At 39.2% G+C, this 14,192-nt stretch overlaps 1 protein-coding gene across 2 annotated transcripts in view; it reads right to left on the reverse strand.

The window, feature by feature from the left end:
• LOC114479095 (contactin-associated protein-like 4) overlaps nt 1–14,192 on the reverse strand; it is a 141,995-nt gene that overhangs the window by 83,082 nt on the left and 44,721 nt on the right. For both annotated transcript variants that reach the window (XM_028472560.1, XM_028472559.1), the window contains exon 2: nt 13,781–13,891. In XM_028472560.1, coding sequence (XP_028328361.1) covers nt 13,781–13,891 — 111 coding nt within the window. The remainder of the gene's footprint in view (nt 1–13,780; nt 13,892–14,192) is intronic.

The raw sequence follows: 14,192 nt of genomic DNA on the forward strand, positions 1-14,192 counted from the left end.
ATTACCTGCCCATGCAGTATCTAAACTTCCTTTCATGTCAAAAATCATAGAAAAAAGTGGTGACTAAGTGGCTAGCCGCATTCTTGGAACAGCATGATTTTTATGAAAAAATATCAATCTGGCTTTAGGTCAATCCACTCCACTGAAACTGCTCTTGTGAAAGTTTCCAGTGACATGATGATGGCCGCTGATTCTGGTCGCTACACAGTTTTGGTTTTACTAGATGTGACATCTGCCTTTGATACTGTAGATCACGGTATACTGATTGATCCACTCATACTGTATGTGAGATGGGATTTTCTAGGACTGTTCTCCAGTGGTTTACTTCATATATAAATGGAAGAACTTTTAATTATAACGCGGTTAACCTTTCGCGGCCTCTGTGTTTCGCAGATTTTTTTAACAGTGCAATTTTGCATGCATTTTTTTTTACAGCGTATGAACGTGCATTGTGTTCTGCATCCTGATTGGCTAAGGGAGAACCCGTGCATTGTGCTCTGCGTCCTGATTGGCTAAGGTACTGTAGACCATTGTCAATTAATCTCCTCCTTGCCGTGTCTCAATGTCTGATCGATAGCAGTGTGACTCTGAAGTGCTGTATGTTTGAAAGTTTTCTCCCCGACAAAACCCACAATGTCGACGGAATGTTCTGCACCGACAAAGGCACCTGCGGTCGCACCCAATCGGCAGAGGAAGATGCTAACCATCTCACAAAAAGTTAGACTTCTGGACATGTTGAAGGAAGGTAAAAGTTACGCGGCTGTAGGGCACCATTACGGAATAAATGAATCTTCAGTTCGTTACATAAAAAAGGAAGAAAATAACAAGGACGACAGCAGCAATACATTTTAACAAGGATGCAAAAATGGTTGAGACTGTCTGCAACAAAACCATCGTAAGGATGGAGTCTGCTTTAGCCTTGTGGATCAGTGACAGCAGGAAAAAAACATTATGCAGGATACCAACATCATCTGCACAAAAGCCAAAAAGCTTTATGAAACCTTTGCTGACAGCGATGACATTCATGACAGCAAGGAGGAGGAGGATGCGGAGCCCAGGCCATCGACAAATGCTTTTCACGCAGTACCAAGCCCATTTAATGACAGCAAGGGCTGGTTTGACAAATTTCAGAAACGCTTTGGACTTAAGTGTTTTTCTGCACGGAGAGGCCGCCACTGCGGATACCGCTGGAGCAGAGGCAACACCTTTAAAGTGATCATCGAGGAAGGGGGATATAAGCCTGAACAAGTTTTTAATATGGATGAGACTGGCTTATTCTGGAAACGAATGCCCTCTCACACCTTTATAATGCAGGACGAAGCCAAAGCCCCAGGATTTAAGGCCCAAAAAGATCGTGTGACTCTGGTTTTGTGTGGAAATGCTGCGGGCTTTATGATAAAACCAGGGCTTATTTATAGGTCATAAAATCCTAGAGCCCTGAAAAACAAAAAAAAGAATGTGTTGCCCGTTTATTGGATGCACAACGCAAAGGCTTGGACGAAAGTGCTCAATCTGGATTGGTTCAAACAGTGTTTTATCCAAGAGGCCAATTGTTATTTGAGAGGAAAAGGACTAGACTTTAAAGTGTTTCTGCTCATAGACAACGCTGGAGGCCACGCTGATGATTTGTCGAATGATGGTGTGCAAATCGAATTTCTGCCGCCAAACACTACATCGCTGATTCAACCCATGGACCAAGGCATCATCCAAGCTTTCAAGGCGCATCTTGTTGAGGCTATGGACTTGGATCAAGATTTCTCACTGAAGGCCTACTGGCGTGAATGCACCATTGCATCATGTCTTCAAAATAGTCAGAGGGCCATTCAGGAGATGAAAACTGAAACTTTAAATGCCTGCTGGAAAAAACTGGGGCCAGAGGCAGTGTGCAACCCTATCGGATGCTGTCTTGATGAGATCCATCACTCTGCTGTAGATACAGCTGTGAATCTGCTTGGGGGAGATGGCTTTAATGATATGACTCCTGATGACATTAATATGACAAAGCCACAAAGCGAGGATGAGGGAGAAGACGAAGAAGAGGACACAAGTGTTGATAAAAAGGAGGAGGATGGACTATCACTTGGCAACCATGGTGAGAATGGCCAATGAACTTCAGCGAGCTGCGCAAGAATGGGACCCTTTGTTTCGTTCATTACAGTTCTCAAATATAATCGAAGGTGGCATGTCTGTTTATAAGAATCTTCTCGCTAAGAAGAAAAAACAGAGCCAACAACTACCCATGACTATGTTCTTCACTCGGAAAAACACACCTTCACCAAGGCTTTCAGTGGAAAAAGACGCTACAGCGGAGCGGTGCCAGGACGAACAGGCTGCGGCACGGTCAGATTATCTGTGAAATACGCGCGAGTCCATTAATAATTTCTTGTGTGTCCATCCTCGTAGTTTGATCTTTAAAATTTAAATTGTTATTTCTAAAAGCTCTCATTTATTTATTAATAGGAAAACATTTGTATTTTTATTCCTCAAACAAATGTTAGGGCCTGAAAACAGGTTTATGTTTTACAATCTACAAAGGTTTGAACTTTGAGAGAGAAATGTGAGAAAATGTTAATTCCTGTCTGAGAAAAGTGTATGAAGTGTGGGGTGAGGGGTATTACAGCCTTAAAACATGTATAATAATAGTAAAAAATAAAGCTGACAACTTCACGGATTTGGCCTATTGCGGGTTATTTTTAGAGCCTAACCCCCGCGACAAACGAGGGACTACTGTATTGTCAAATGTGTTCAACCTGTCATGTGGAGTAGCCCAGGGCTCTCTTCTGAGGCCTGTTCTGTTTTTATTGTACCTGATGCCTGTTGGTTGGTTTATCTGTGGTTTTGAAAATGTATCTTATTATTTCTATGCAGATGATATTCAGTTGTATTGCTCCTTCAATGACTCAGAATTTCACTTTTTTTCTGAGGATTGGATTGTGTATTTTCATCAAAAACTGGTTGTCATCGAATTACCTTCAGATAAATTCCAACAAAACAGAAACTCTGATCATCGCTCACAATAAAAAGATCCCCCTGATTAAGGACTCCCTTGGTGCTCTGGGCTCATCTATGAAAACCAGCCTCAGAAACCTTGGGGTTGTGTTTGATCAGTCAATGTCTTTGGAGGGTCACTGTCGTCAACTGACCAAAAACTGTTTTTATCACCTGAGAAATATCTCTAAAGTGAGGAATATATTGTCAAATCAGATCTCGAATTGATCCTCCGCACGTTCACAGTGTCTTGCATTGATTATTGTAATTCTGTTTTCACTTGTTGCAACAAGTAGACTATGAACAGACTTCAGATCGTACAGAATGCTGCTGCCAGACTTTTGACTGGTACACCCGGAACAGCCCACATTACCCCCATGCTATCTAGTCTTCATTGGCTTCCAAAATTTTGCATAAATTTTAAAATTTTAGTTCTGACTTTCCGTCCGTTGCACTGTCAGTCCCCTCAGTTGTTGTTGTCACACATGTTGTCCCCCTACACTTCAGGGCGCACCCTTTGGTCTTCAGGCCAGGGTCTCCTAAAGATCACTAAAACCCACTTTAAAACCCGGGGAGACCTAGCAGTCCAGGCTGTGGCCCCCAGACTCTGGAATGACCTTCACCAGTCCCTCTGCGAGCTTGACTCTGTGGACTCTTAAGAAACATTTGAAGACTTCGCTTTTCAGAAAAGCTTTTGGTTAAATGTTTTTTTATTTTAATTATTATTATCTTTTTTACAATGCTGCTCCTGTTGTTGTAAATTCACTGATGTTTTATTATCCTTTTATGATGTTACTCCTGTATAGGGGTGTCCCGATCCAATATTGATATCGGATATCAGTCCGATGTCAGCGAGAAAACAAATGAGATTTTAGATGCAGTCCGATCAAATCTGATAGATATAAGGTTTTGTTGTTTTTGTCCCCGCCCTCAGTTGTTCCCACCATATACTGACAGTAAAAAATAACTGAAGTGAACTTGAATTGTTGACTATTGTTCTCTGAGTAACATTACTTGATCAAGCCTTTTTAACATTCCACACTACAAATTAAGTATGTATGATTGGTGCTGATATGGTATTGAATTGATATCTTAAATGTCTCTGTTTTATTAATTGAATGTAAATTAATGACACAATGGAATTTCATCTTAATTCCATAGCTGTCTGTAACCTGTTTGTATTGTGTGTTATGGTTATTTTGGCCCAGGACTCCATTAAGAAAAGAGGTTTTTAATCTTAATGTGACCTTTCTGATTAAATAAAGATCAAGTACAATCAAATAAAAAAATAAGTTTATCAGCAGAAAATGTTCAGGTGAAACTGACCATTACTCCTGAAGATTAAATCGTAGACATCAAAGAAAAAAAAATTCAAAACTAAGGCACTACAGATGTTGAACGTGTTCACACTGCGTGGCCTGAATACTTGGTGTTAAGGCTGCCGCTCTGAATTAAAAAGACGGCTTCAGTTTCTTTCTCTGCGGTGTCTGTCAAAGTAGCGGAGCTAAACACAGCACTGAAGAGAGGAGAGGCTAATGGAGGTTACAGTATGATATTCCTGCTGTCATGGCCAAATGGAGATAAAATTATCAGGGTACATTATACACCAGGAGGGCCCATTGTCTTCTCTGGATGCATGATTCGCTATAATAATAAATACATTTTATTTAAAGGCACCTTTTAAGGTACCCATGGTCACCGTACAGAAAAAAAAACAGGTTGAAAAACAGTAAAGAACAACAAAAAATACAAAGACAACATAAAGTGGACAATAATGGAAGAGCTGTTGATCAGAGGGAGAAGGCAAGTTTAAACAAATGGGTTTTGAGTTGGGATTTGAAACTGGAAAGTGAATCTGCGTTTCGGAGGTCAGGAGGGAGGGAATTCTATGCCTGTCTACTTATAGTTTGAAAAGAATATATAGAATTAAAGTTTACTTAAATACACTTGTCATTAAACTAAACTAAAATAGCACATTTGCAAAAATCTAGAAAAGAGATTGAATTAAATGAATATCAATTTTTTTAATTTATCTGCAAATAAAAGGATAAAATAGATAGAAAAGACAGTGAATCATACTATTTCAAACTTGATTGGCTATGATTAATAATGAGATAATCTGAGTTGCAGCCAAGTACACACCACTAGATACAGAGATACTGAGACACAGAAAATCTAAAAAAGTAAATGAGCCTGAAAGACGGAAGAAAATGTAGAGAGGTAATGAGGACAGAGACAGATGTTTAAAAATACAGAAAAGACATGAAACACACACAGATGGGAAAGCCTGGCTCAGAATGAGAACTGGTGATTTGCATGAGCGTAAAAAGTCCAGAGGGTAATTTCAGCAGTCTGATAACATGTCAGACGGACAGAAATTCCTGGAAGAAGCTAATGGGCGCCAGGCAGCCCTGACAGCAGCAGCCAGCAGCAGAATAATGCAGCTTTTCTATAGGGATGAGCAGAGCGGATGCAAAAAACACAAAAGGGGACCTAAAAGTGATTTTACGAAGGGCCACCGATATTATTCAGACAGCAAACCACTGCTTTACACAATGGCTGGTGATGCAGTTTCAGTTTCAAATAGTTGCTTTAAATTTTTTAAATGTTATTTTAAATGTTGGGAAAAGCATAAAATCTGCACAAAGAATATTGAATACAAACTACAAATTCATCATACATTATTTTTTATTTATTTTAATCAAATCAAACAACAAAGCAAACAGCTAAATTTGATGGAGTTGGGGAAATCATTATTTTTCTTTAAAGCAAGACATTTTTGCTCCTGCTCAATTTTTCTAAAAAGACATAAAGCAGTGAATTGAGTCCATTGACATATGTATAAATAATACACTCATGGGCGGATTCACTAAGATCTGAAATAAAGGGTGGTAAACCAGGTGCTTCCCTAGTTTCTTCACTTGCTGCGAGGAATTCACTAAGATTGCAGCAATGATTAGCACACGTACAGAAGTGGTGTAGACCGCCCTATTTAAATGAGCGTTTTGCTCGTTCAATGTGGAGAGGTGAGTTCACAGAAGCACACAATGACATTTGTGGAAGTTAAATTGGAGGCAGATGGACTTCTCTGTTTGCTGCACAAACATTTAATAATGTAGAAAACGAAATAAACAAATGCAAAATTTTTTATTTTTTTAAACCGCTTTAAACCAAATTATATTTTCTCCCCTAATTTAATGTGGGTGCTCCGTCAGGTCCTGTAACTTTGCTCTGATCAGTCCATGAAAAATAGGCAGATTTGGACAGAAACCGTCCTATTGATCAGCCATTGATCCAAGTTAATGCAGCAACACAGTCTGTCAATCAGTCCGCATCATTTGAGGACGATTTACTGACCATCATCCAGCAGGTCTGAGCAGCCCTGTGTCATGCACACTATCATATGTGAACATTGCGCCATCACTGTGTAAACTAGGCATCTGATCAGCTGATTCTGGCCTGACATCAATGCGACACAAGAGTTTATTGACAGTCAAAACATGGAGAGAAAGACACAGAAGCTCACTGGAGCTGTGCGTCTAAAGTAGGGCTGGGATAAACGATTATTATTTAAACGCAACCCTCTGGCTCTGCATCGCAGAGGACACACTTCTTATTCAGTGGATGTTAATATTGACTATTGTTTTATTTGAATTATTTTCTTATACAAAAAAGTTTAAGCGGAGCCTTTTTTTCCATCTCCACTGTGTTTTGTGATCGCTATGTGTTTGCACTTGCTTGTCAGTCGTACTATTTTCCTGTGCTAAAACAATCACCGCAAACAGTTTCAGATTTGATGAATCGCATTGCGCCCACTGCATTAATTTATTTGCATGTCCTCCTCCTATTATTTTGCTCCCCTTGTGAGTTCCGCCTAATATACATATTCATTAGAGGGAAACGCACTAAATGGATTGAGGGCGCATTGCGACGTGCAGCAGCTGCACACTCCTGAATTTCATTCAGGCAGCATGTCCAATGCAAGGAATTTGCAATTTTGAGGACTTCAAGTGGAAAATCAGGCGAGTGATTCAATTTTGGAAAAAAGAGATTTCGTAAGTTGTGCAAAATCGGATGGGCAGTTAGGTCTATATAAGCAACTGCAAATTACGACAACATGAAGATTGCAAGATAGCACAATACCAGGCTTAACGAGATAAACGTGATGTGTTGAGTGTATCAACATTGGCGGAGGATACACTCGTTACTGAATTGAGCAAACTGATTCCATTGGCATCAGTAGTGAAATTCACTGGTAAGGCGTTGTATTATAGAAACAATTCAAATACATTTTCATGTAAGAAAAAAAACTACATATTATCTGAATTACTTGATGCGTTTCTTTTGACTGAGTGTATTGTTGGCCAGAATTAATTTGCTGAGTCGTCCCGGCATGGTAACATCTCCCAGCTAATTAAATAAACATTTAACTCTAAGCAACAGTTGTCTAAATAAATTAAACCAAAACATATTATTTAAAAAGAAGACAAAAATAATCTTGCTGGAATTACTACGCGGAAGTGAAGGAAACTTCAAAAGAAACGTCAAAGCGATAAGCAGATGCCTGTAACAGAGACTGGCAGTTGTCAGTCAAAACATCTCAGGAGATCAAAGTGGATTTCCTCAGAAACAGTTGTCTGAATAAATGAAACCTTAACATATTAACTCATTGGCTGCCAGCCATTTTCAGAACAGCTACCCCCTCACTGCCAGCTATTTTACAGCATTTTGACTGACTTTTTAAAGACCCACAGAATATTTTTTATTATGATAATGTAAAATCTGACACCAGATTCTGAAGAACTTGTTTTGTTCTTCCATAATCAGCAGTTGAATATAGGTAGGTTTCACAAAAAAAAAAAGCCAGTTTCTGACAAAAAGCTGAGAAAAAAGGCTTTTTCTGAAAAAATCCTGTCAGTGACTTTGAGGCTAATTTGTTTTACTACAACATTGGTTTCCTTCTACAAAATAACAAAAACAACACTGAGACCGGGCTTTTGATGGCCAAATTATTATAATTTTGCTATCTGGGTCAAAGTTGTATGATTCCCTTGCCGTATTTCGGCCTTCCTCCAACTCTCCCCCCAACTTAGTCTCCACACACTCACACTCTTTCCTAATGAAAATAAAATGCAATGCAGACAGAGCAGAAGATCGACAGGAATAATTTAACCTCATATGAGAAGAATAAAAGCAAGGGTTTAAAATACAGTGGGAAAGTTTCATTCAGTAATGAATAAAGGGAATTGCGACCTTTGGGGCCTTTTATCCACTTTTGGACCCCCACTTAAACCATCAAGTAGTCCACTGAGATCGTCCATGTCTAAAAAAGAACGTCACTCTCCAAAGTAATTGAAAGGGCTTTTGAGCCTCATAAAATCATATGCCTTATATATACACTGTGATTCTCAGGATCAATCAGTCTGACTGACAGGATAGTAAACAGTCAGCATATTTTGTCAATATGTTCACAAGTGGTTCTGAGTCATAACATTGATTTGTGAAAAGATAGGAACTGTTTGGTTCAGTGCATAATTACATCCCTTATTCACCACATTCAGGTAATAAACAATGAGGTTTTCCTTGATGATGAGGCGTGTGGATTATTTGTTGTCGCATAAACACGCGTCACATTCCCAGACTGAGAAAGTTTCTGTTCACTTAGCTGGCTAAATGAATTGAGAGTGAAGCTGCTCCTCTGAGAGCTGTGTATTAGCAACAGCAGCAGCAGGGGATGGAAATGAGCCGGAAACATTCATTTATTCATTGATTTTCTCAGCTGTAATCGCTCACTGGGATCCTGTGACAGGAATTTCCTCATCCATCAACGATGTACGAGAGTTGGATTAGAAAAAAGCGTGAGGGTCGCCACTGTATGTTAAAGTATTTCTTAAGAAATAAAAAAGAAATTGAAGTTAAAGCAACATATCTGGTTTGGTAGTCTTACAGTGAACCCTTGTAAATCAATTCATATAACAATTATATATACCAATATGCATGCAAATCGAATATAATAGTAGATCCCAAAAATGGCTGATACATTGTATCAACTTTATCAGCCGATTGATATATAATAATAGTCTTTAGCAGAATCCACTAGTATTTCTATTCAGGAAATTATCTGCAAATTGAAAAATATGAAGTTGTTGATTGACTTATAGTTGAGCCAGCATTTTAATAATTCATGGGATCAGGAGTAAAATCACAGTATTCACAACCTGAATCTGCCAAGGTGCCAGAGTTTAAAGCTTAATTGTGCAAAAAACAGGGTAACAAAAATTGTAGGTACCAACTCTTTTTTTCATCATTGAAAAACTTTTGTCAAATTCAGCTCTATAAGTTCTCTATTCGAAACATACAACAGGTAGATTCCTATTATCTAGCATGTTTTTGGTTTGCTAAGAGCGAACTGATTTGGGAAATGAGAACTAAAGCCAGGTTGAAAGCAAATTGAGACTGGTCCTCCCCTGATGGCAGGAGAAAAACACTGGGTAATAGATATAAATACAAGTCATCCCGAGTGGGGTGATTTAGTCAACAAAGTGTTTTTGTTGACTAGGCTAAAGACCTCAATCTAGATCTCAATCTAAAATCCATCCATCCATTTTCTATCCCTGCTTCTTTCTTCTTTTAGTCTGCTGGTGTATTCTTCCTACTCACATGAATGGTGTGTAGGGTTTAGTGTTGGTGGTAATGTGTTTGATTGACACCCTCATCAGCCAATAAAGAGCCATATGATAACAGCGCCTTTATATATTGGTTTAAGAAGGTGCCAATCATCAGTGCACCATGCATGATACATAAATACAAGTCTACAATCAACAGATGTTTTGTACAGACTGTACAAGAAGAGTACAACCAGAGCTTAAATTGGGACGGATCCTGCCGGAGCAAAATCCGGCAACTCCCAGATTTTGACCGGCACTTATTTGATTGGATCTAGCACCTCATTTTTTAAATAATTTTTTTTCAGCACCTCATTTGCTTTTTGGTGTTTTGAATAAAAGTGGAGGTATTATATTTGGACAGCTGTATCTTTTATTGAGTTGAAATCACTGGAAATTTCATTGTACACACAAAATTGAATGTAAAAACTGAGCGCGAGTAAGGAAGAGAGGGCAAAGTCAGGCCACGCCCCCAAACTATGTCTACAGTGTGATTTTGTACAAAAAGAGTTTCTCTGTCAGCTTGGAATATGGTAGGCATGGCTAAAAAAACAAGACAGGAAAATGAGTGAAGCTAAGCCTGAGGTAAAGGTTTCTTTGGAAATCGCAGAAAAGAGCAGCAGCACAGCAGCAGTTAGCGTCGCGAGTAGCAGCACCTGTAGCAAAGATGCTAATGCAGGAGAACCTGTCTCCAACAGACAGGACATGGAAGGAGAACTATCCAAGGGACATGAGGAAGAATCAAGGAGATGACGCTCAAAGTTCTGGTATGGAAATTGAGACCAGGGACGTTTGGACAGGCAGTTCAAAGCCAAGATGAGCTGCGACTCTTGCCTAATGAAAGACAAGGCAGGCCTCAGCTGTGAAATATGTAAAAAAGTTGCAAGGAAACAAAGGGTTCTGTGGGTGTTTTCTTTGGCTGTTTTGACAAAGAAAATTTTCATTTTCTGCTGATTCATTAGATGAGTTATGGTCTTCTGGATGTAAAGGTTTGTAAATAATTTGTATTTGTAGGTTTTTGTGTTCTGAAAGTTTAGTGTCCTTTGTGGCTAAATTAACGCTGTCCTTGGTGCTGAAACATGGCAGATTTGACAGCTGTCACTCAGAGTGATATTCTGCTTCTTCATGAGGGTGGTCGCAGCTGCCCTTGCTGCCAGCTGCCTGCTGCTATTAGGAGACTCCCTCCATAGTCATCAAAAACCAAAACTATGGAATTGGTCAGCTGGACCGAGGTGAGCCTGCGTGCACTGATGGAACGTATCCAGCCAGATACACAATGGATTCCTGGATGTCGAGCATATCTACATGATCGGAATCATGGTAGCAGGGATGCTAATCTGATCCATCGTAAAGTCTGTATTATGTTGGCAGTCGTTTTGGGAAGACTGCCACTCATCACTGAAGGTTTAGGCAGTTCACTGAATTTTCAGACAATGATGATGAACAGACTCAAAAGTAAGCAAGATGCTGCTTTGGAACATTTGCATGCAACTGAATGGATCTTGGAAAAAATGGAGAGGATGTCTCGGCCAATTGCTGTTTAATCCCACAATGTTGGATTACTGTGACCAGAGACTTTCAAGGCTACTGGAAAGAACACGAGCCTGTAACAATTTATTACTGATAGGCCTCCCGCAACACTCCAGCTCAAGGATGTGTTCAATCTCACCGGGATGTTCACAGATCTGAGTCTGTGTCCTCACCCTCGACCCCCCCGCCCCACACAATCCCTTACTCCCAGCTGAACTCTCGTCTTCTGAAACATAACATCTGACTGTACCAGAGGAGAGCAAAGTTTATTGACTCCACTCGTGACTGTGAATGTTGTGTCTGTTGTTGGCTGAAGAGTTTTTTCATGATCCCAAACTCTGCCCTTCCCTACAAGAGCCTAGTTTGGTATTTGCTTTCTTTTTTCCTTTTACCTCTTCTTCTCACCCATTGTTTTTATCCAAACTCTTCATCTAAACATGATGGCGCCGAAAAAGGCAGCCGCAGTGTGTTCTTTCCGCTGCACCTACCAAGTTAAATTCCTTGTACTGTTCTAAACTGTACCTGGCGAATAAAATCCTTTCTGATTCTGAAGCGCTCCGTAGCGAGCGATTGTCCGTGTTTCTTCATCATTCTTTTAATATACATTTAGGTTAATTGATTGTTTGCATTCATGTGATATTGTTGGCCCATTTAGTTAGCAAAAGACGCTTTAAAAAAATGTATTCCTTGACATTTTTGTCTCTCTCTTACTGCTGGAACAACACCCAGCGTGTGTTCTGGAACCTGATGATTTACAAATTAAGACAGAAAACAACAACACGTTGAGGTTGTACTCAGTGCTTTTCACTCGCACTGTTCAGTCGTTTTTTTTTTTTCAATTCTAATATTTGATGGAAGGCCCCCCCACTTCTAACATTTTTACGTTTATGAATATTCACTTAATGTATATTTAACTATCTTTTTAATTGCTGCTGTAACAAAACAATGTCACCGTTGTGGGATTAATAAAGTAGAAATCAATCAATAATTCAGAAACACTATTCACAGGCTGAGTGATTTTTTTCTATGGAAAAAAATAAATAGTGAAGTTACTTTTCAAATGCAGTAATTATTCAAGTTACAGAAGCAACGATTAACTAGTAATGATTTACTTTTTTTGACACTGGTCGGGATAAGCAAACCATGTACAGGTTACCCGTCTGTCAGCAGCACAAATAAACAAATATATGCACACTTCTTCGCTCTTATCTGAATTCATTTTAGAAATAAAAATCAAAGTAACTTATTCTGAGAATGTGGGCAAAAGATGTAGTACTCTGAGAAAAGTCGCACAAGCTCAGGGAGAACATGCAAACTCCACACAAAGGTACTGTTTTAAAAGTTGCACAAATACCAAATATCAGACAAATACAAATGTGTGTTTAATTTGATCATTGGATGGGATTCTTTTATTTTCCTGATGGCAGCTTGGCTCTGTCTCCTTTGTGTCACAGTCATACTCATAGTATTTCTGATAATTTGTATCTTTGACATCTCCGAGTCGTTCTGTTCTTCTGACACTTAATTGAACACCAAAAAAATGTCAGTTCAATTCCAGCAGGGAGACTTTGGATCAGTGAGTGTTAGCAAAGAGCTGCAGAGTTCTCTACTCTGTGACCTGGCTTGTCTCAGTAAACTTTAAAGCCATTTGTGACTAATACCAGCTTCAGGAAGGTAATGCTATTTTTGTTTTTTATTGGTTATTATTTAAAATTCCTTTTTATAATAAAAAACTAAAAATCAGCAACATCATCAGGCTGATGTTTCACCAAATCAGCATTAGAAAAATAAACTCAAGGCCCGGGGGGCAATTCCAGCCCTTCAGAGCATCAAATTTGGCCCTCAGGAGAGAGTAAAAATGGCAGAAAAAATTGAACCACTGTAAATTACCAACAAAATTTGGTTGTAGATATTGCAGTTCCTTCAAAATACACAAATTCAATGAAACATTAAACAATATTTTCCAGCGCTTACAGTTTTCCCCATGTTTATATCACATGATGGCAATCATTTTTAGAAGCAATATGTTGAAAGAAATGTTTCCAAAAAAGTCAATTAAATTCAGGTGTCGATTCTGAGTGGACTGATATCTCACTTCTTTATTGGATATTATTGGTTCCTTACATACTTTGCTTGTCATTTAAAGGCCCACTTGAGATCAAACTGGTCCGTATTTGGCCCCTCAACTAAAATGAGCTTGACACTCCTGTTCTAAACCTCTCCCTCTCTCCCAGCAGACTGTGAAGCTTTGATTTTGGGACAAAGCAGTGAGGTTTGTTCCCAGCAGAGAAATTCACAACAAACCACAACCATCACTTTGTCAATGCCTTCATCAGCATCCAGCACAGAAACCTCCTGCTGGGCTTTCATGCTGGATGAACAAACAGAAAAACAAACACCATCCACACATCCCTTGAAAGGGAGAGATTTCTGCTCCCAGTCTGGATTTTCTAAAGGAATTTTAAAACATAAGAAAATATGTTATTTTGAACCCTTTGAAAAGGTACCTAATAAATACAGGTAATGCTCAATTTGATCTGTCTTTTGTAGGTCCTCACATGCATGAATTATCAAAGCTAGAGAACAATCATCCTCACCATCTCTCCTGTTGAGTTTGGCAAACCCTGGTGCATGGCTGCTGGACAGCTGAGAGGAGCTCAGGAAGGACGATGGTGGCAGGTTGGACACCAGCTGATTGTCGCACAGCTCTGTCAAGACATAAAGCAGAAACATGTACTGTATTAGCAGTGCTAATTATGACAGCAAATTTAGTTTTAGTCAAAGTCTTTTGACTAAAATGCAACTTAGTTTTAGTCCAAATATAGTCATTAGGACTATTTCAGTTATAGTCCAGTATTAGTCAACTAAATCAGGGGTTCTCAACCTTGGGGTTGGGACCCCATTTGGAGTCGCAAAAACACAGAGGGGATCGCTAGGTGCCTTTAACAAACAATTTGAGCCCATTTTGGCTTTTTTTTTTTTTTTTTACACATTTTCTGTAACTACACC

The sequence above is a fragment of the Gouania willdenowi genome, chromosome 17 (assembly GCF_900634775.1).
Source record: "Gouania willdenowi chromosome 17, fGouWil2.1, whole genome shotgun sequence".
Taxonomy (NCBI): Eukaryota; Metazoa; Chordata; class Actinopteri; order Blenniiformes; family Gobiesocidae; genus Gouania; species Gouania willdenowi.